The sequence below is a fragment of the Cavia porcellus genome, unplaced genomic scaffold (genome assembly GCF_034190915.1).
Source record: "Cavia porcellus strain 051 isolate PalLab524CR breed Dunkin Hartley unplaced genomic scaffold, mCavPor4.1 scaffold_10, whole genome shotgun sequence".
Classification (NCBI taxonomy): domain Eukaryota; kingdom Metazoa; phylum Chordata; class Mammalia; order Rodentia; family Caviidae; genus Cavia; species Cavia porcellus.
Genome location: NW_026947493.1, coordinates 44,813,261 through 44,834,968, shown reverse-complemented (window position 1 = coordinate 44,834,968; position 21,708 = coordinate 44,813,261). Strand labels below are relative to the sequence as shown.

Sequence of the window (21,708 nt, the reverse complement as noted above, 5' to 3'; positions counted from 1 at the left end):
AGGTGATTGAAGAGCTTAATAACACCATCAAGAACCTGTTTGTTTTAGGTTTACTGTCCATATTGTGGATATAAAGAAGTCTTAAAATAGACTTTGTAAATTGTTGTACGAGAAACTTAAGCTTGACCCTACCAACAAATCAAGGAATTGGCAAGAAATTTAGTCTGAACATAGTTATCATTCAAGCATCAAACATGAAAAATATTTTTCGATGAATCTGTGTTGAACAAATTAACCAAGAAGTGAGTTTGTTTGATTCTTAATTAATTTTATCAGGTCTCTGCCTCAGCACACTCACACATATGTATAACCTAGAAAAAGATGAGAGTTCCAGACCTTCAAAAATCATTTTTAAAATCATTTGTTTTAAAAATTAAAAAGTATTTCTGTAGATAGGTTCCTAAAGATTCAGATTTGATACGATATACTACTATATTGTCCAATGAAGCTCAACATTTTAAATATAACAGAGGACAGCACAAGCCTAGAAAACTTGTCCTGAGATTGTAACTGAGACCCTTTACCTCCACCATCTGCCTGCATTCTGAATGGTAGGTTTTTCTCACACTGCAATTCAGGCTGGCCTCAAACTTGTGGTGACCCTCTTACCTCAGTCTCCCATGTGCTGAGATATAGGCTTACACCACCATGCTGACTTGAATGGTAGGTTTATTAAAGCTCTTCTTTTATCTTATTTATGAACTTTGTAGTAGTTCCTCTTACCGGCATTCTATAGTGACATTTTAAACAACAGAAAACAAAACAAGTACGTTCCTTGCATCCCTTGTTCTATTTGGTAATTTAGTCCTCCGATCCACAGGTTATAGATAACTGCCCAAGGGCCTCTGTCCATAAGGACATGAATATTCTTTTGATATTGCCTCAAAAAAGCTGTAAAGGTCCACCCTGTGTAAAAGGTGATGGCTCCCTTTCTTTGTTCATGGCAACCTGTATAAACTATATGGCTGCTGCTTATTCTATGCTCAGTCTGATTCTAAATCAAAAGCATTTTTAATTCACTGAGGTTAGTTTCATACCAGAAGTAACAAAGAACTTAGGATAGTTTTCCTGGAAAAGATGTTATACCACTGAACAAAAATTGTTGCTTTCCATTTGCACTGATCAGTTAAATTGAAAATATATTAGTTGAATATTCAGGAATGAGAGGAAAAAGTGAACTCCTTAAGCAAAAAGGAAAAAAAAAAATTCAACATAAAGGGAGAGAAACCAAAAAGAGGTAGTACAGTACCCCACAGATTTAGGATGGTCTGCCTTCAAGGCACCCTAGTCTTGTTCAGTTTCAACTAGGCCAACCATCTCTCTACAGAGCACTCTTCTTCTTATCAAGTTATTTCTCTGCTCAAATTCTGTCAGCCTGGGGTACTTATATACACGTTCTACCTCGTTTTCTGTACTCAAAGAAAGGACTCTTGGGCCACAGAGTATGTGTGAGGTATCTCCATGTATAACGTTACATAAGAACTGAACTTTTCCTTTTTCGTCTCAGTAGAATCAAAAGAAATTATTCATCTAATTTTGAATTTTGTTTTAATAGGTGTCTTTTCAGATAGATTACATAATCTTTCCTTCCTTTGTTCCTTCTAACAAGACATACATGAACTGTTTTAAGAATCAGGGACACAAATATGAACTGAACAGAAAAAGGACAAAGATTTTGACATTATCTGACACTCTACAAGATATATAGAATAAATGAGTGGCTACATTGATGAATGGAAATTAGAAGTATAAGCTAAGTTTCAGGACTTTACTCAAAACTAGACCAGTCTCTAAACTACATTCTCTTAATTGCTTTTCTATAAAGCTAACTGCATCCATATATTATTTATAATATTCAAGTTAAATAACACATTTGGTCCTACTTACACCTAGCCCAGGGTTAGGCAACAAGAAATACTCACTAAACAAATGCTGACTAACTGTTAAAGTATATTAGGTCAAGATAAAACCCGCAGATATTTTAAGCAGCTGTGTTTTGATTTTATAAATACAATAATATTCCCCAGGGCCCACTCTCTAACAAATACTTCATGAATCAGTCTTTTCTGATTAAAAGGCTCATCCTGTCTTGGCTCATCTTGTTTCTTTTCTGAGTTAATGCATCACCTTAATGCATATAAAATTTCTATTGTATAGGGCATTAACTTGAGCCCAGTTAGGAGGATATACATGAGGCACCACAAATTCATCTCTTCTGCAGTGTTAGAAAACATTTCCAAATATCTTACTGCTGTTGTTTTCTGACATCTTTACCTATGAAGAGACATGAGAATCCTATTTATTGATGTCTTGTTTGTACTAGTCAATATATCAAAACAAATGTCTTTACTGAATCTTCACAGCATACAGAGATAGGGAATATTTACACTTCTCAACAGTTGAGTAAATGAAAATTCAGAGTTAAGTAACTTCTTAATGTCACCACTTCCAACAGAAAGAGAAACCGGCATTTGGACAATTGTCAACAGCAAAGTCCAACGCTTTTCCTCCCCTCGGCAGAATCCTAATTTTAGAACTTGGGAGTAAAGCTTGAGCCAAACATTTAAAATCTTTAAACTCACATCATCTATTTTTTAAAAGGGAATAGTGATGATACCAACTTTCAGCTGCTGCGCTGGGGACTTGAGCATCGGAGTTTAGTACCCACATGCTGTCCTGGAGGACAATCTCAAAGTTCATGTTGAACAAATACGAAAAGAAATTCAAATATTTTCATCTGTGGTGAAAACTTCAACCCTCAAACTCTGTCCATGCACATTTAATCTTCAAACAAATCTTGTCTGATATGAATTATAAAATTGACTTTTACCTGCTGTCCCACCAGTACTACTGGGGAAAACTCTAAATTTAAATGGATTTCATGAGAAGAAAAGCTGAAAATCCAAGATTAAAAACTCTCAAGAACATATGAGAACCAAAATAAACATGTTTTAATACAAGCTTCATATATAAAATTATAAAGTATAGCCATTGTTTTAAAAAAGAAAAACTGGTAATATAGCATTTTATTTTGACTAATAATTATGCCTTATAGTTATATTTATTAAAAATTGCTTTAATTGCTTTTCTGTAAAGTACATTATTGCTCAGAATTAATAATAAATTATATTATTTAGGATATAAATAATGGCTTCTGTTTCTCAACTGGATTCTTAACAATAATGCACATAATTGCTCTCTGTCTCTGTCTCTCTCTCTGTGTTTCTGTCTCTCTCTGTTTCTCTCTCTCTCTCTCTCTCCAGTCCCACTGACCGTCTTCCCAATTACCAGCACCACTGAAGCTAAACTTCTTTTTCATAAGAAGGGGCCTTTTCTCTGAGATTGTAAGTTCCAAGTACTCCAGTTTCTTTCTTTTCTTTCCCCGAGCTCTAGATGTAGGTGCTTCTTTAAGTTATTAACTGTGCTATCCTAGTCATTCCCTAACTATTCTTTAAGTTCAACTCCCATTCGCACAACACTTTATAATAAATTATCTCTTTTGAAATACCAGTGTGGTGTCTCAACTGGATTCTGAACAGTAATGTACTTAAGGTTAGGACACTCAGAGATGGAGCATTATGATTAGCTTGACCATATGTTTGGCCTTGCACTACAACATCAAACTCTTTGCCAACTTGAGAATTATAATACTAACAATATATATTGTGCAGTCATCCTGATTAAAAATATTATCACCTTTTTTTATTGTGATGATATGCTTAGAAAAGATAGCACCTGGGGAAATCAGATGCCTACTACACTTGACCATTATTACAGCAATGCAGAGGGCCCTGGATAGAACCTCACAGGCATGGCATCAGTAGGCACTCTATAAGATTACTTGGCCATGGGGAAACCTTTTTACTTAAGATCCACCCTACCACCATGGTTTTTTCCAAAATCAGGTATTAGTTTGTTCTTGGAAGATAGATACATGTAAACCTGCAAAAGATAAGGTTCTTAAGCTTTTCATATATATATATATATTTTTTTTTTTTTTTTTTTTTAGAAATCTGGGGAAAATGTATAGAACTGGGTTCTAAGGATATTAAACCAAACTGAGCTGAATTAATTAATATGAGAGAACTTAAAACTTCTTTCATATAGTGTCAGTAATCAAGCTTTAGCAATTTGCTGTTTGGTGACTCAGAGCCTCCAGAAAATCTTGCAATCAATCAGGTTAGGATACCATGGTCTATCATGTGCAAAGGGAAGATTCTAAAGGCATAGAAAAACAAGAAAACTGGAGTGAATTTATCATACGCCAACTGCACATTCACCCAATGCCCACTTAAGAAGTGCCCAGAGGAACAAAACACATTAATGAGAAAAGCAGGGCAGTATTCTTAAAAAGCCATGCACTGGCTGACTTTTGAAGGCCAGGGATGATAGTGAGAGATGTCACCACTGGAAAAGATCCTCACTCAACTGTAAGGAGAGGTTCCAGATTATCAAAGTCCAGATGGATGTGCTTAACTTCAACACACAAGATGGACGTGTGTACCATAATGGGAAACAGTGACAAAATGAGAAGCAAACTTTGATCAGCAGGAATATTTCAAGGTGTTTGATAACCAGTTAAGGTGGTCCTAGAATTGGAAGATATCAATAGTCTACAGGAATGTAACCTAATCTATACAGCAGGAAATAAAAGCAAAACCTGGCAGGCTGCTACTTGAATTGGGTTATCACAGTGGAGAGTATACTGAGAATTTAGGCATTAGTGAATTTTGTGAAGTTTCTGAAGTCTATTAACCAAGATGATCATCTCAAAGTTGTTGCAACCATATCACAGAATACTATAGAATACTCTCTTTGGATCTTTAGAGACATCATACACAACAACATACTGAGCAGCCAACAAAACTGTCCTTTTTAAGTGAAGTCCTGAGCAACAGAAGGTGCATTAGATGCTCTAGCTGCAGTACACACTGCTCTAGAACCCAGGGTTTACACCCCAGGAGACTCCATGACACCTGAAGAGCCTGTCCAAGAAGGATGGTGCACAGAGTGGCTGTCAGTGTGTATAGGAAAACTGCAGCACAAATGCCTAGCACTTTTTGGAGAAGTTCTGTCTTGTTCCAAATGCCTAGTTTCCTTCTACAATAGAATCTCAATCTGCCACTGAGCCCTGGTAGATCACTTGACTATGGGAAATCAATTGTCCATGCGACCCCAGTTCCTCATCATGAACTAGTTAGACTCTGACTCACAAAATCACGAGTCTGGATTTATAAAGTCATAATCCAGATTACATATTACCTCTACATGTAACTAAGACTCCTTCGATACATGCCTCTGCTAAGCTAGCACCCTACACCTGTTCTCATCAAAGTTCATTATGGCCAGTAAAAGTAGGATGGAAGAAAAAAAAAAAAACCTTGAAACTAGTTTACACATATTACTGCACGACATTTTGTTATAAAATAGAAGTGGATTGTAACATTGCGTGTTCACTTAGATGTCCGCCACAAAGACAGATTAAAAAAAAATTCCAAGAAGTAACATATACATGTATTTGATTGTCCACTTGATATATCTATTGCCACTATTGCCAGAGATAGGAGTTATTAATTTGTGGTCAATGAATAATGGTAGAGCTCAGAGATTTGAAAATAATGCAATTGAAAGACAGGATTCCAGGAAATCTTTGGAGAGCAGTATGGAAGAATCACGTAGAAGTGAAAATGGTTACTAATTGTTATTTTTAGAGATCAGAAAAAATTAAAAAGACAAGTTTAAGATAATGAGCAATTATATATAAAATAGAAAGGTGGTGGCTAGAGGCGGATACTCTGAAGTTTCTAAATTATCTAGAAAGAAGGTGGAAACATTGCCCAACTTCAGATTTTAAGATATACAAATCCTATTACTTCCAGGATAATCATGAAAGAAATTGAGTTTAAAACTTTGTGAACTAGAAGGAAAACAACCAAAATACTAGTAATTAAAATCTTGCAAGGAAAATAAAAACTACATATCCTGAACAGAACCCATTTCTTTCAGAATGCAGTTATTTTAACAAACCTCAGTAGTATACCTCTTCCCCTTAATAGAATAAAAGAGGAAAATTAGAAGATAATCTCAGTACACACTATAAATATCCTTGGACTAATATTTTAACTAAAATATATTTGTATAAGAGAAAAAAATTAAATATTATCAAAGTTACCAATAAAAATCTGCTAATATAGCTATGTTCTTTTAAAATAGGACACACACACATATACTGTTATTTATCACTTCTATACAACATAATACTAAAAATGTTAGCCAAGTAAGAACAAAATAATAATGATTATTAATAATAATAAATAAATAAAAGCTTCAGAAGATAAAAAGAACCAAACTGTAATTTTTCACATTTTGTACAAAAATCGCACCATAATGAGAAAAAAGGTAATAAAAGGCATTAGTAACTGGAAAGAAGCACTTTCACTTTCATAAACAAAGAGTTTTCTACACAGAAAACTAAAATAACTCCAGCCTATTTAAGAATAAATGAGAAGTTAGCATATTTCTAAATGTATAGTTTAAAATGCTTAGCTTCCTCTCACCAAAATTAAACCTACTTCATAGCCCAATCTCAAAGAGCAAGTTGTTTTCACAAAGCAAGTCGGCATCTGAAACTCAACAGTCCTGACTTTTTTGCATGATTCCCCAACATTACACTTTCACACACTGAAATACAAAAAAAAAAAAAAAAAAAACATAAATTCAATATATATAGTTTCTATGGTATATTCACTAGACTACAAAAGGGTTAAAATTAAAATCTGAGCCCTCATTAGACTCTGCTAGACATTGATATTAACCAATAAAGTATTTGCTAGTGAAGAAAATATTAAATTCAGAATTACTCTGTAAAAACTTTAATTTTGAAGAAATATCTTGTTCATTCAGTAGAAGCCAGATTAGGAAAAAAAAGTGAAAAGCTTTGGTTTAAACTCCAAATTTACAACTTGAGAAAGAAAGCAATTATACAAGCAAAAATCAAAAATATCTTTAACTTTATGTTTCTTTACTTTTTTTTTTTTTTTTTTTTTTTACTAAGGATTGAACTCATGACCTTGCACTTGCCAGACAGGCCCTTGTGCCACTGAGCTAATCCCTAGCCCAGACTTTATGCTTCTTATTATTACATAGGCTGGAGTCGTATAAGCTGGTGTGTGTGTGTGTGTGTGTGTGTGTGTGTGTGTGTGTGTGTGTGTATTTCACACAAGGCATAGTATTTGGAGCTTCCTAGGCAAAGTGGGACTTAGGCTATGAACAAAACCAACTCCAAATCAGTTTGGCTTACATGAAAAAAAAAAAAAATGTTCCAACTGACTCACATAACCAACTACAGATATTTTAATTCCTTTTACTTTTATAGATTATTTTTTAGCTTTCTATGAGGTTTTTACATCTTTTTTCATTTGTGAGGTTCATAAAGTTTCAACTTACTGTGCAAATGAAAAGATTATTTCATGTGTCTGTAGACCATGCTGTTTTTTATGGATTTGTTCATTCAGCACATATTCAACTAAACTCTTATGCTACTACACTCTAAATTACTTAGAAGAAGCTTTGTAAAAAAAAAATCAACAATATAGATAAAATGACAATTCATAATATAGGGCAGTATTGATGTGACAACATGGTTAACCACAAAAATGTGTGGAATTGTTCATAAGTATAGCAGAAATTCACAGAAAAGGAAAATCTAAGGAATAAAGAGCATTCAAAAATATTTAATTCAAAAGGGTAAGACACAGATTTTCCTCTAAAAGTGACTGAGAGTTGGGTAGGGAAATGTGGAAAATACTGCAGTATATACCTAGATCGTTCCTTCAAACACAGAATTCATCCTGCCAGCCTCAGGAGCATGGCCTATTAAAAGCTCTCAGCTGAGGTTCCCTCAGAAATTGTCCTTTGACAAAAGGTTGCTGCTTCATCACAGATCTCACTCTCTCTGGAGGAAAATTTGCTTCTAAAGATGTGTCGATGTGGAGTACAAATGACCCCAGGTTTTTACTGGAACAATCTTTAGTGCCTTCCAGTTCCAGCGCACCTAGGGAAGCCTTTCCGTGAAACGGGCTGGACTCTGTAATAAACGCCACATCGTTCAACTTCCTCCCCAACCAAACTCACTTCCTTCCCATCCTACAGGGTGCTCCTTGCATGACCGCTCCACAATCAACTGTGTGCGTGCAAATCTCCCAGAGGACATTTCCCAAGGAACCTGGCCTCACACATTCTAGAAGAAAGGAGAAACCTCCCATGTGGAGAGATTATCCAACACAAACTTGACACTATGTGTATTGGAAGAAGTGGACAAGCTAACACAGTTAATATGAAAGGTAGTGAGTAGGCACAATGAAAGTATTGTTAAGAGATTTTAGAGGATCTTAAAAGGCACCCTAAGTTGAAATTCACCCCATCATTTGGTGTTTCGAAACTTTTACATCCTCCATGACTCAGAGCTGTGTTACAAGAAGGCTTTCAGGCATCTTTCGGAGGCAGCCTCGGTTTTCACGTCCTTTCATTTTTATGTACCTTCAACTAACAGCAATACCGCAGTAATACAGAGAACTAAGAAAATTGGACAGATTGTGTGGGAGTAAAAAGAGCCTATTAACCTAGTACATCATCTTTAAAAATAACACATTTTCTAGAACGTCACACAGAAAATATAAACTATTTTTGTATATTCTTTCTGTATATTTCACATGGAGGTGGTAATACGGTATATACAATCTTGGGTTTAACTTTTTCTACATTTTTAGGGGTTCCATTATAACACACCTGGGAAATGTTTTTTGAATTCTATTTAAATATCTGATAAAAAAAAAGAATGTATAGCTATATAATATTGTCAATTTTTAAATGCAAATAAATTATTAATTATTATGTATTAGTTCAATTTACTTGTCCATTTTTGGTATGCATAATGGTCACATTTATCATAGGAGATTTGTAACTGTATGTGATATAACTTGATTCTATTTTTTCCCATTCCTCTGCCCTCCTTAAACTCTCTTTCCCTCCTTATTTACAAAAACTTCATTTTCACTTTTTCTTTTCTTCTCATTCTTTTTATTTTCCTTTGCTTCCTTTCCCCCTCCATCCTCTACAGTTTCCCTTCCAATCTGAACATTTTCTTCCTAGTTTTGAAGTAAATTAGCTAACTGAAGTTAAGGACTACAATGCATCAGGAAAATAGAGAATAAGGATGCCAAGGTCCTTGTTGTCACAGTGGTTTTATTTAAGAGAGAAGTCAAACACTGAACAAATGAGTAAAAAATGTCAATGATAGATGAATACTCTGGTAAAAATTAAAGTGTGACATAATGGAAGTTGGTTGGGGACCAACTGAGATTCAATGGTCAATGAAGACCCTGATGAGATACTCAACCGGAAATACGAGTTACAAGGTGGAGCCACTCATAGCATGGGGCAAATTTTTCAAGTGGACAGCAAAGGTCCTGACTTTCTTTTTTTTATTTGTTTTTAAACTTTTTTTTTTTTTTTTCTTTTTCCTTTTACCGGTACCAGGGATCGAACTCACGACTCCCTGCTTCCAAGGCAGGCGCTTATGCCGCTGAGCTAAATCCCCAGCCCCAAGGTCCTGACTTTCAATCCTTGCCTTTTAGGCAGCTTCACTCCGCTGCTCATAAGAGTATTATCCTGAGACATCATCTGAAAATAAATTCTCACTAAATGATAAAGAGTGCACCAAATAAATATTTTAGAAAGAAAACTAGTTGTAGTATGCTCCAATAGAAAACATTATATTCTAAAATTTACCGAAAAATGGACTAGACTGTGTATTGCTTTACGATTTATTTAAAAGCTTCATATTCATTCTTATTGCAAAAAGAATTTAAGGCATTTTCCAAAGAAGTATAAATTATGATCCAACTACATATATAAAAAGTAGGGTGATAAAAGGTAAGTAAAATAAGGTGAAGTAATTTCAGGAAAGAATGTTCATAATGATGGCCCAGACTCCATCTATCTGGGCTGCACGTTTTCCAGCAGCCCATGTAAAATGTGGCGGGGATGCAATACTGACAGATATTTTTAAACATGTTTTGAACAGTTTCACCTAACTATTTTGACACTATAAACCTATAAGTAATTTTTATAACGTACGTTCACTTCAGGCTAATAGACATGCTTCAGTGTACAGAGAAACCAGATGTATTCTCAGTGCACTATGACTTGTCACTATGAATTTAGATCAGTATGTTCAAATTGTAAGAACAGGAACTATACACTACTATATGCTCCAGGGCATAATTCAAAAAGAAGCCTCTCTTTTTCATATTAAAAGAACAACTTTCAACTTAAAATTATTGATACGTTTTATGTAGAATACTACGTACGATAATATTGTTATAGCTTATTCTTAGATGTTTTGTTGTTTCTAAGCGTTTAGAGAAAAAAAGCAAAAATAACAAAACTTATTTGATATTGATATATTAAAACAGAAATTTATTTGTCATTTATTTACCTTATGCAATTTATATATCTGAGTCTTAAAATACTAACCCCTGAATCAAAATTCCAAATATGAATTTTTTACTTCTAGTATTATAATGATAAAATGACAGTGATGAGTATGAAAATGGACCAGGAGTATAAATGAAAAACTATGGGAGCCTTAAAAATTGTCAGGATACAATAGTTGGAAAGCATCCTAAGTATACCAGGATTCTAAACACACATCAGTTGACGGGAATAGGAAATGTCTTATTTGCGTTTATATTGCTCAGTACATAATACAGCAATAAATATGTACCTAATGTATATGAAATTCCAAATCTCAAGCACTGAAGATTCTAGTACGTGTTGAAAAGATATACAGGTCTGAATGAATTTTCAGGAAAGTGAAAGACTATGTAAACTGCTAAGAATATTTCCAGACTTCTACTAGTAAATGATTTTTCTTACATTAACGACATAGTTCAGATTTAATAGGTTGGTCCTGACATTTTCATTCATTAATGTGCTTGACAGCTGTGTAGTGCAACACTTTCTGTGTGTGCCAGACATTTTCTAGGTATGAAGTTACAAGCAGTTTAAAGGGCTGGAAAAATACCCTCTTTTAAGAAGTTTGTATTCGAGAAAAAATGCACAGGATATAAACTGAAGTCAAAGGCAGAAGAAATCCAATGGGATAATAACACATGCTGCTGAAGGATGTGAAGAAGAACAAAGACAACCACACTAGGGAGTGACAGGAGGTTGGGATTCTGTGTGTTTATTACAGGTAATGGTGATCTAGGCTGCCTTTCTGAGATAATAAGAAAAATTATTTTCTAGGACTGTTTTCTAATTATATGGTATATTTCCAAAGTTATCGTCCCTTTGGTGATACTACAGCAAGCAACACTTTCCATGCTACCACCATGAATCTGAACCATAACACACACACATGCACACATGCACACGCACACGCACACAGTGACAGACAGACAGACAGAGAAAGAGACAGTGACCAAGTGCTGTTCTCCTTGATACGATCACTATGAGACCTTTTTCAGTGTTAATACCAAAGCTATAGACTAAAATAGTAGATACATGTTTGGAGTTTCAATCTTACGATACCAGAAAGCCATCCTTCAAAAACAGCTCTCCACCTGGCCTGCCATTGGCTCTTAAATATTAACGGAAAAGAGAGAATAACACGAAGGTAGCTGAAACTGAGTATCCACCAACTGCGAGACACCAAAGTGCCTTCTTTATGTTTTTCATTTAATGGCTTCCTCATATTACCTTCTCAGGTGTTATTTTGCAAGTAAATATTCTAATGTTTAAAGAAATGGAATAACTTGTTCAGGGTCAAACAGACAGTAAGTGATTGTTCAAATTGAGTTATCTCCAAATATCATCTGCCTCCCTATCCCACAAATATATGGATGTGTCGTGCTACTTCCTATTAAATTCAACATCCGGCACTTTGATGTGAATTAATTTATTGTCCCAACCCTTGAAAGCAAATATGAAAATGGAAAAGATAGCTTTAAACTAATTATGTTTGTTTGTTTGTTTGTTACAAGGATTGAACTCACAACCTAGTACTTGTCAAGCAGGTGCTGAGCTAAATCCCTGGCAAATAAAATAATTATGTAATGAAGAATATCCTTAAAAGTTATTCACTGTACATAAATGTAAATTAATGAAATGTGAGATATTTTTCTCTCAGTTTTAAAATAATACATATTAGAATGCTATTTGCTAACCAGTTCCCTTATTTTCTTTCTTCTAAGAAGGCCACAAAGTACACAAATCAGCCCTTTGCTTACTTCTACAGACATCTGCTGAGCCCCTGCTTTAGGACCTATGCTCCACCAGACACTACCACAGATGCTCAGTGAAGCACGAAAGACTGTTTCCCGTCCTCAAAAACCTAAGCTCCACTTTGAGATAGGACATGGGAAAACATGGGGACAAACACTGTCATTAGTAGACACCTGGTCATCACACATCCTTGACTGTGCTGTACAATCAGAGGCCCAGAGAAGGGCCCAGAGAGCAAGGTCACCATTTGGGACAGTCACTGCAACCTGTTTACCTGTAGTGGTCAATGGCTATTACACATTCCAACACTGTCAAGCCCAAAGACCTTTACAAGAGACATTTATTACAAATAAAAATATTCTGAGATAAAAATGTCTAGCAGAGTATCACAATTACCCTACCATAAAATTATAATTTGCTTACCTACTACTTTCCTCTCAGATTTCTCATCTCATCAGCCACTCCACCTGTGTCTGACCTGTCTGTATACTGAAGTCATTTTGACCTTACAGTTAACTAATTTCTAATTTGCTTTATTTTTTTGTTATGTGATCTTCCTAATTATTTTCAAATTTAAGAAATTATATTTTAGAAATTTTTTTCATTAATTTTTTTTTTTTTTTGGCCTTTTTCCTTTTTATCGCTACCAGAGATCGAACTCACGACTGCCTGTTTACAAGGCAGGCGCTTATGCCGCTGAGCTAAATCCCCAGCCCCTCATTAAAATATTTTGAAGTAATTGTAGACTCATACGCAGTTGTAAGAAATATAATCTTATGTATCACAGTCCCTCAATGAAAATCTTATAAACTATAGCCTTGTGTCACAACCAAGACACGAATAGTGATGGAGTCAAGACACAGAACACAGCCCCAGAAAGACTCCCCTCTGGTCACCAGGTTAGAGCCCACTCACTATCTGGCCCCAACACCTGTTATTGAAAATCATGACAGGGTATCAATTTCTCCAATTTCATTCTAAAACAACAAAGTTCATTTTAGCCTTTTTCTCTTTTTAATTTTAATTTTTGTGACCCCACATCAATCAGCGAGAAATCTGACCTCCATGCTTTTCGGTCCACCTACCCATTTTTCTCAGTGCTCTGCCTCACCTCCTCACACACCACACTGCTTAAACCTGCCAGCCCACATCCTTAGCCCGTCCATAGTCCTGCCCTGATGTACTCCAGGCCAGCAGTCCTACTCAGCTGTTCCCTTTGCATGGATCTGCCTGATGGCTTTTTAATTTAATTATTTAGAGAAACAAAGAAAAGAAGGTTATAGATTATTTTCATAGCCTCCTATTCCCATTAATCATATTCTTTTAAAAGGAATCTATAAACATTAAAACACTACTTTTTAAAAATATACTGATATCATTTTTATGTATGTGTACTTTATTGTTTTAAAAGTTAAAAGGTGAGTTGTTCATCAGGCTCAGTTTTGAATCATTTTATTTCTTTAGAAACTACTTAAAATTAAAAAATCGTATATCAAGTAAAAAATGAAAAACAAATGAGCCCAAAGATCCAAAATCTGTTAAAATTTGTAAAAATGACTTGCAGATTTTGTGAAGTAAATTAACACATTTTCTCTAAGGAAATTTTTAAAAGAACTCCTTTGTCTACTTCTCTGGGATGAAGATGCATACAAATCTAGGTACAGGAAAATTTCAGATATCAAGAAGATGCTTCAAAAGAGACTACTGCCAAAACATATTTACAAGTCATTAACCTGAACAGACTCCAAGTGCTAAGCTTATGTTTCTACTTTGCCTAAAAGTACCTGATTTTATCCATTTATTTATTTAAATGACAGTTTTAAAGACAAATTATTTTTGAACACTGAAATATCTCTTTTCCCAGAGGTATGGTAAGGAATGAGGCCCCACGTCTGAGCACACAGAAGTAAGGAGCATTCTTCCTATTCTCAGCACCACTGCTATGATTCCAGCCAAAACAGATAGAGGGTTTGGTTCCAGGCACTGGACGACAGCCAGCACAGCACTATGATCCTTATGAGGTAGGACGGTGAAAGAGGATCTCAGTGTTGTACGGCTCTCTGGTGAGTATGGAGCATTTTTCACATTGTCCTTCAGGGACGTGAATTAAGGAAGTGGTAGGTTGAGAAGGGTTGCAACAGACTGGCGTTTCGGCATGCAGATGAGGCAGGTATCAGAGGTGAGTGTGAGTTAAGCAGGAACAAAGAGCATGAGAATGTAGGTTTAGGGATCTGAGCTCACTTTGCAATATGTTCACCAAATCAGTTAATGCAAATTTAAGCTATGTGAGCAGAAACACTTTGACCTAAACAAAGTTGATGACAAAGTCAATCTGTTCTTCTTGCAGTATGTTGGACCATGCCCAGAGAATGCAATGACTTTGGTATAGAGATTTAAAAGTTCTGCAGAAAATTGAAAAGATCTCCATGATTGTACTTTTTAGTAGTTTAAGATCTCATGTTCTTAATGAACATGGTCAGGCCTGAACCAAGATACATGCCTGCTCTGAGTACTGCTCCAGCCAATAATCTTCAAGTAGACATTTATTTATTTACTAAGAATGAGAGAAACTAACAATTATATACTTCTGTATAGAAAATAAAATTTATTTCTCATCATCTTTCAAGACCAAAATTAAATTGCTTACAATGTAGACAAAGCAGACCCGCTGTAGTCTACTAAGTGTCTGTATGCCAGACACTTATTTGGTTTCAGAATTTTTGATTGCCAATGTCTCTGCCTATTAACTGGCTGCCCTCAGAGTTTGAGACAAGCCCAGGGCTTGTACCAAGCATCTTGCCTAGGGTACATTGTAAAAACCCTCTATTTTGGTAGGAGGCTGAACATTTCACACCTTACCAGTGAAGTAAATCATGGGTGGAGTATTTAAGTAGTATTATAGATCTACCTTATTTCAGAAATGTCAAGAATTCTTATAAACTGATGACCAGGTTCTTCATGGTTCACCTGCTATAAATAAGCCAATCAAAACACTGAAATTATTATATGTTATAAAAATTTCCAAGAGTTTGCAGAACATACTACGAATCATTCTCACTTTATAATTACCTATTATTTTATTAAAATATCATTAGCCAAGACTCTTGGTAATTTTTAGGCAGGACTACATAGTATTTCAAAACATCTTAAATCACATTTAAAGGCAATATAATTTTATGCTCTTAAATCATTTGAGCACAAAACTAATTTCAAGTTACTTTTGAATTATACATTGCATTCAGTATGTGTTTGATAAACCTCTCAAACAAAATACTAGAGATAGACAAACCAATAACCAAGTCACCAAAACTAAGTAAAAATAATTTTACAGATTTAAAATAAATAGGTATTCTCAATACAAGTGTGCAATTATCTTTATTTTTGTAGTAAACTTTACGTATTCTCTTTAAAGTGTCTCGCTCAAAAAATTTTTCTTAAAATTTTATATCACAAATTTTCTTAAAATATATCCACATAGGGAACATATAATCAGATGCAGAACATTCCCAAAAACTAAAGTAAGTGTCACTTACTGCAGGACCTCAACATAATGAGTCACAACAAAGTACACCTAAGAAAACTGAAACTGCCTATTTCAATTTCTAATTAATAGAGAGTTTTAGCTTTGTCACTTTCTTAAAATGTGGCCCAGAACCTACAATTTTAGCAATCATTTTCTACTGCTTCTTAATTTCAGATTCTTAGGAACTTCTTATGACCTCCTAAGTCAGTAATAAGAACTACTGTGTAAGTCCTGAGAGTTAAAATAAGAATGTTAGATCAATTATGTCCAGGTCATGGGTGGTATTTTTTAACTTGTTTTCTACCATAAGGAGAAAGAAGCTACAAGATAGGCTGGTGATATTTCCCAGTTGTGTAAAGTACACAGAATTCTACTCTCAAAACCAAGCTCTATCATGAGCAAATTAGTGACTAAGCATCTTATTGTCCTATCCTGGTTTAAGTAGAAGAGAATTTATTATCCATTTTTCTCTGTTTAATTTTATAAACTACCTATCAACCCTTAAAAATGAACTATTCATCAGTGCAATTCAAGCTAGTGGAGACACTGTAATATATAGATTCAACAAACTACAAAGCATGTGATTTTATTGTGTTTTTGGTAAGATTTACAAGGCTTTAGAGGGCAATTTTGCCACCATTTAAAATTCTTCAGTGCAGAGTTAGCTTATGAGTACTAGGGCTGGCCCTTGATAAATATCAAATTAGGATTATTTCCTAATTATGTAGAAAACTTACATTATTATCACTTGGAAAGAATTTTTGAATTCTTAAAATAAATTAAATGAGAAGAGCATCTATTAAAAGCAACTCTTGGGCCAGGGATTTAGCTCAGTGGCAAAAGTGCCTGCCTGGCAAGTGTGAGCTTGTGAGTTCAAGGCCCCGTACTGAAAAAAAAAAAAAGCAATTCTTGTGTGTCTTTGTGTCTGTGTGTCTGTGTGTATGTAGTCCATAATCTGGTAAGTCCAGCAATTCTATTTTGCTACTACCTTTAACAGAGACAGGACTTCCTTTGCTAAAGAAAACAAAAAGTCAGACACAGACGTCTAGACAACTGTAGTACCTTGTGACCCCTTTACAGGAGTTTCATTTGAATTAATGATTTTGCCTTACTATGCTAACTTAAAAGTTAGGCAGATAACTTGGGAAATGATTGCAAGAGTTCACTACTGGAAACCCAGAGAAAAGATCTGTTCACCCACACCTTTACCCTCCTTCCTCTTTTGTGAGTGTGTGTGTGTGTGTGTTTCCAGTTTGCTCCCTGTCGCATCTCTTCCTCCCTCAGCATCTCTGAGAGGCTGCTCTTTTCACTGTGATCTCCTAAGCTCACTCTCTTCTCCCCACCTGTGTCCTCCAAGAACAGATAAGACTGCTTCAGTGGAGCTCAGGGGCGCACTTCCCCTCCCATGTACTCTTTCTGCGCTAATCTGCCCAGCTGGGGGTAGGGAGCAAGGGGACGGGGTGCCCCAGTGCCCCTCCCCATGGGCTGCGAGTCAGAACACAGTACTTCATCCACGCGCACCACCAACCCCGCGCCCCACGCCCCTCGCGTGCTAACTGGTGGGACGCTTTGCTGGTGCCTGGTTCCAGTCTCTGGCCCCCTATCTGTGAGCCTCCCGCTCTTTTTCCTCAGGCCGTTTTTGTCATCATTTCTTTGATGAGCAAAGAAAAGAGCTCAAAGCCATTGTCTCTTTTTTGTAAATACTCCTGTGCTTTTTCGAGAACCGCTATCCTCCCCGCCCCCCATCACAGGTGGCGTCTACAATGCCAAGACCCCTCCTTTCATCAAGGGATCAATGTCAGTCTCCCAGCGTTCAACAAGCCTGCATCCAGGGAAACCTATTCCTTGCCATTAGCTTTTTTTCTAAGTTAACCGTGTTTCTTTCTATCGCTAAGCACCTCCTCCACTTTTTCGGGTCCACTACCTCCCACGTTAAAAAAAAAAACCCGCAAGATATTGAGATATTGTGAATTCGCGACGCGCGTGTGTGTGTGTGTGTGTGTGTGTAAGATCATCAGTGTGTGCACATCTGTGTGTATCGTCTATCTCAGCCTGCCCGGGTCCTGCACATGTGGCTGCAAGGTAGAGGACAGAGATGGCTCAAAACTGCCGTGCCGGGCTGAGACTGGGTCTTCGGAGCCCACCTGTCCGCGCCCCGGAGCTGGCGGGGTGCCCTCCCGGCCGCGTTCCAGCACACCTGGACTGGCGAAACAGATGCCACTGAACCGGGGTGGTCGGGCGCCCTCTCCCGCGCATTTGTTCCGTACCCCTCCTTCCCTCGAGGGTGTTCTGGTCTGCTTACCGCACCTCTTTCCCTGAAGACAGTGGGACCGTCCTTCTGCACAGCGCCTTACCTCAAACAGAGGACCGATCTTGTTCCTCTCCAGGTAAGCCTGGATCCGGGTCTGCTGACGAGACGCCATGGACAGGCGCGACCTGGAGCCTCCGCGGGGGACCGCGCGCCTTGGCCCCCAACTGAGGCCGGACGGGCGCCCCAGAGCCTGGGCTCCCCGGGCGCGACTGCTTCGGTCCCCGCTGCGGGCGTGGGAGCGACCCCGGGAGTGGCGAGCTCCTGGGGCGCAGAAAGCTGCAAACCTGGGCGCGGCGCCGCCAACTCAGTCAAGTACGGAAGGAGGGGAGAACTCATTCATCGCCTTCTCCTCCGCGCGCCCACCTCCCGGCTCCGCAGCGCCGGCTCCCTCCGGAGGAAACTGGAAGCAGAGTCCGGTCTCTCCTCTGGGCGGCAGCAGCAGGAATCAGGGGGCGGGAAGAGAGCGACCGCGGCGCGGCTCCGCCTAGAGCAGCGCTGGGGGGCGCAGGGCGAGCGCGAGGGAGCGCCCCTGGAGGAGCCTCCTCTCCAGGTTACAGGAGCTCACAGCCCGGGCTTCTCCGAGGCTTCGCTCGCCCTACCCACCGCTCCTTAGAGACAGCGCCCTCCGGAAGCCGGTGGTGACGGTGCTTCTTTCTTTAAAAGTACACATAAATCTGTGCTTGTTGGTTACTCCTTGGCAGGTACGACTGCAGTTCGCGAGGAGACTGTCTCCATCGTCCCATCGCCGCTTTTCCTTGGCACCTCACGCTCTGCAGACACTAGCTCTGGGTTCCAGAAGGGCAGAGTTGTAAACAGGTGCGTTACCAGGAAAACGAAATTACTCTCTTTTAGCAAAAACATCAACAAGAAGTCTGACTTGGCCTGAAGCAACTCCACTGGGGAATGCAGGTTGAAAACCGACTGTAAAGTCCCAAAGGTTGGTAGGGAGCCTTCACACTTTGACAAGGAGAATAGATAAAAAGCAACTGTCCCTCCCCTTCCAAGTTTGCCTTTGTAATCCATGCCTTAATTCATGTGTGTACACTTCTAGTCACATCTCATACGCTATTCTTTCACGTAGTGCTTCCTCAGGCTGCCTCCTGAGCTCCCTAAATTCAGCCAGTACTTTTCCTACCGTGCCAGGATTTCACAGGTGAAGAGCTAGCCAACACTGGAGAGGTTTCTTCACAGGGCTCTCTCCTGTGAAGTAAAACAATTTTCTAGACCCATAACCATTCTGTGTTTTCAAAACCAAAAAATTTATACTAATAATTAAGAATGCCTAGAATAATACCAATTGTTTTCCTTAAAGTGGAATGTAATGGTATAGCTTTTCTTTCTAGACTGCATTCTAGATTTCTTACTCATGATTCTTTTATTGGTTTCCAAGCCTTCTTTGATATATGTTCAATCATTCATGACAATATGCAACAGTTAAGATAAAAATGGAATGTTCAAGAAAGTATTTTTAATTCCATTTAATGATTCATATATAAGAAATCTGCCAGTGAAGTAATCATGACTGGTAACTTGGACATGATTTGGAATGCAAAGATATCCAAATTGTGAGTTTTACCATCAGACTTAGATGATACACTCAAAGAGAGCAAAATTGAACAGCACTGAGTTGTCAAAGTTACCACACATTTTCCATTGTGGTTTAAAGGTAGGCTGCTTTTTACAGTTTTAATAAGTTCAGGAGAAATTCAATATGCAAGAATGATTACTCACATTTCTAATTGCTATAAAATACAATGTAGAGCCATAAGCAAAATCATCTATGCTTCAGCTAAAAAGTCAAGTACTTTTGATACCACATTGTACTAAAAAATCAAGGTGGCACTGTTCTGAAAACAAGCATTCCTCTTCTAGGAGACATGAGGTGGATCCTTTTTTCAATGAAATAATTAACGTAATGATAAAATGTTCACCCTGTCAAAGTCTTTCTCTATGGGTCTTGAAAAAACAGAGCTTCAGCTTGTAAAACATTTATGTATAAAGAGTTATCAAAACATACATTACCATTTATGTATTCAAACACTAAACATCTCAAGTTTACATATTTAACATTTCTAAAATATTTTCAAAATCTTTCAAGGTCTACATCAACTGCCACTTCTTTCATAAAATGTTTCCTTTGTTATTTCCATGTATTCTCAAGTTTGATGTCATTACTATGACAAGTATTGTTGCACAACCTCTTGATGGCAGACATCATCTTTGGCCTGAGAATTCAAAAGTGAAAGATAATTTTCTATTTGTTTTTTCTTGAGGCAGTTGGCTTATACACAAATGATGGCAGTGTTGCACTAGCACAGGTCTATGAGATATGCTGTGAAGGAACTGGTGATGTAATAACAACATATGCCTGGTGTTCTCAAGAAGTGCTTCATAAAGGTAATGTGTTTGAGTACCGTGTTGGAGGTAGAGTAAAATCTTAAATTTTGCTGGATGGGAATGGCAGAGCAAAGATGGGAGGAAAGTGTCAATTTCTGACATTAAAAAACAGCGATGTGCAAATGCATAGAGACATACAACAGGTGAGTGGTTGGAGAGACATAGGTTATGTATGAAATATGATTATCATATGTGTTTAAAAATGTAAACAGTGTTCAATTCATTGAAAGTCTTAAATGCCTTCTTAAGAAGTGACACGACAAAAGAAAAAAAAATTACAAAGCTGGGCGTGGTGGTGCACATCTGTGGTCAGCACACAAGAGCACTCAAGAGACAGGAGGATCGCTGCAAGTTCGCCACCAGCCTGGGCTACAAAGTGAGCTCAAGGACAGCCTGAACTGCATAACAAGACCTTGTCTCAAAAAGACAAAAACAAAAAAGAGTGACAGATATTGTGTGGGTGACGAGAAATGACTGTTAGAGTCACAGAATTCATAACAAATGTTAAGGGTCAGTGTTACAGCTGCAATGTGGGAATGAAGAAGATGGAATGCATTCAAAACATGTACAGACTAAACTATTGATTAACCATATGAAGAATGAGGTTGGAAGAGGAAATCAAAGACGACACTAACTTTGGGAATGAAGCTTACTTGTTAGAGTCACCTCATGGATAATTGTTTGAGCCAAGTTTTAACTCAAGCTTTTCTAAAGTTAAAGCTATTTCTACTCTCTACCCTGTTGCCTGATATTATTCAAGAATTGATTATGTAAATATTAACATCCCTTTGTGGAAAGGGTTACATCTCATGATCTGACCACGTTAGTCTTCCCATGGAATGAGCTAACTTTAGTAAACCAATTCAAATCCACCTATGTTCTTTCAAGCTGAACTCTCTGACTTATGGCTTTTAAATGCTTTCTTTAGTTAATTATGTGCATATTCCTCTACTTCTTTTAAACTACACACTGTAAAATCATGAGCTATAATTTAAAATTTTTCATATAATTTATAGAATGTGTTATAGTATACTTTCATGTAGCAGGTACTTCATAATCATAGCTTTGCATTCTTATTGCTGTATGTTTTTTTTTTTTTGTCTTTTTCATTTTTATCGGTACCAGGGATCAAACTCACGACTGCCTGCTTGCAAGGCAGGCGCTTATGCCACTGAGCTAAATCCCCAGC

The 21,708-nt window shown here is 37.3% G+C and overlaps 1 protein-coding gene across 1 annotated transcript in view; it reads right to left on the bottom strand.

Moving 5' to 3' along the window:
• The window catches only part of CUNH8orf34 (chromosome unknown C8orf34 homolog), a 403,828-nt gene extending 384,677 nt beyond the window's left edge, over positions 1–19,151 (bottom strand). Inside the window, 2 exon segments of the mRNA XM_063257427.1 lie at positions 18,166–18,359; positions 18,362–19,151. Of these exon segments, the coding sequence (XP_063113497.1) occupies positions 18,166–18,359; positions 18,362–18,458 (291 nt within the window). The 5' untranslated portion in view covers positions 18,459–19,151.
• Between the last annotated feature and the right edge of the window lie 2,557 nt (positions 19,152–21,708).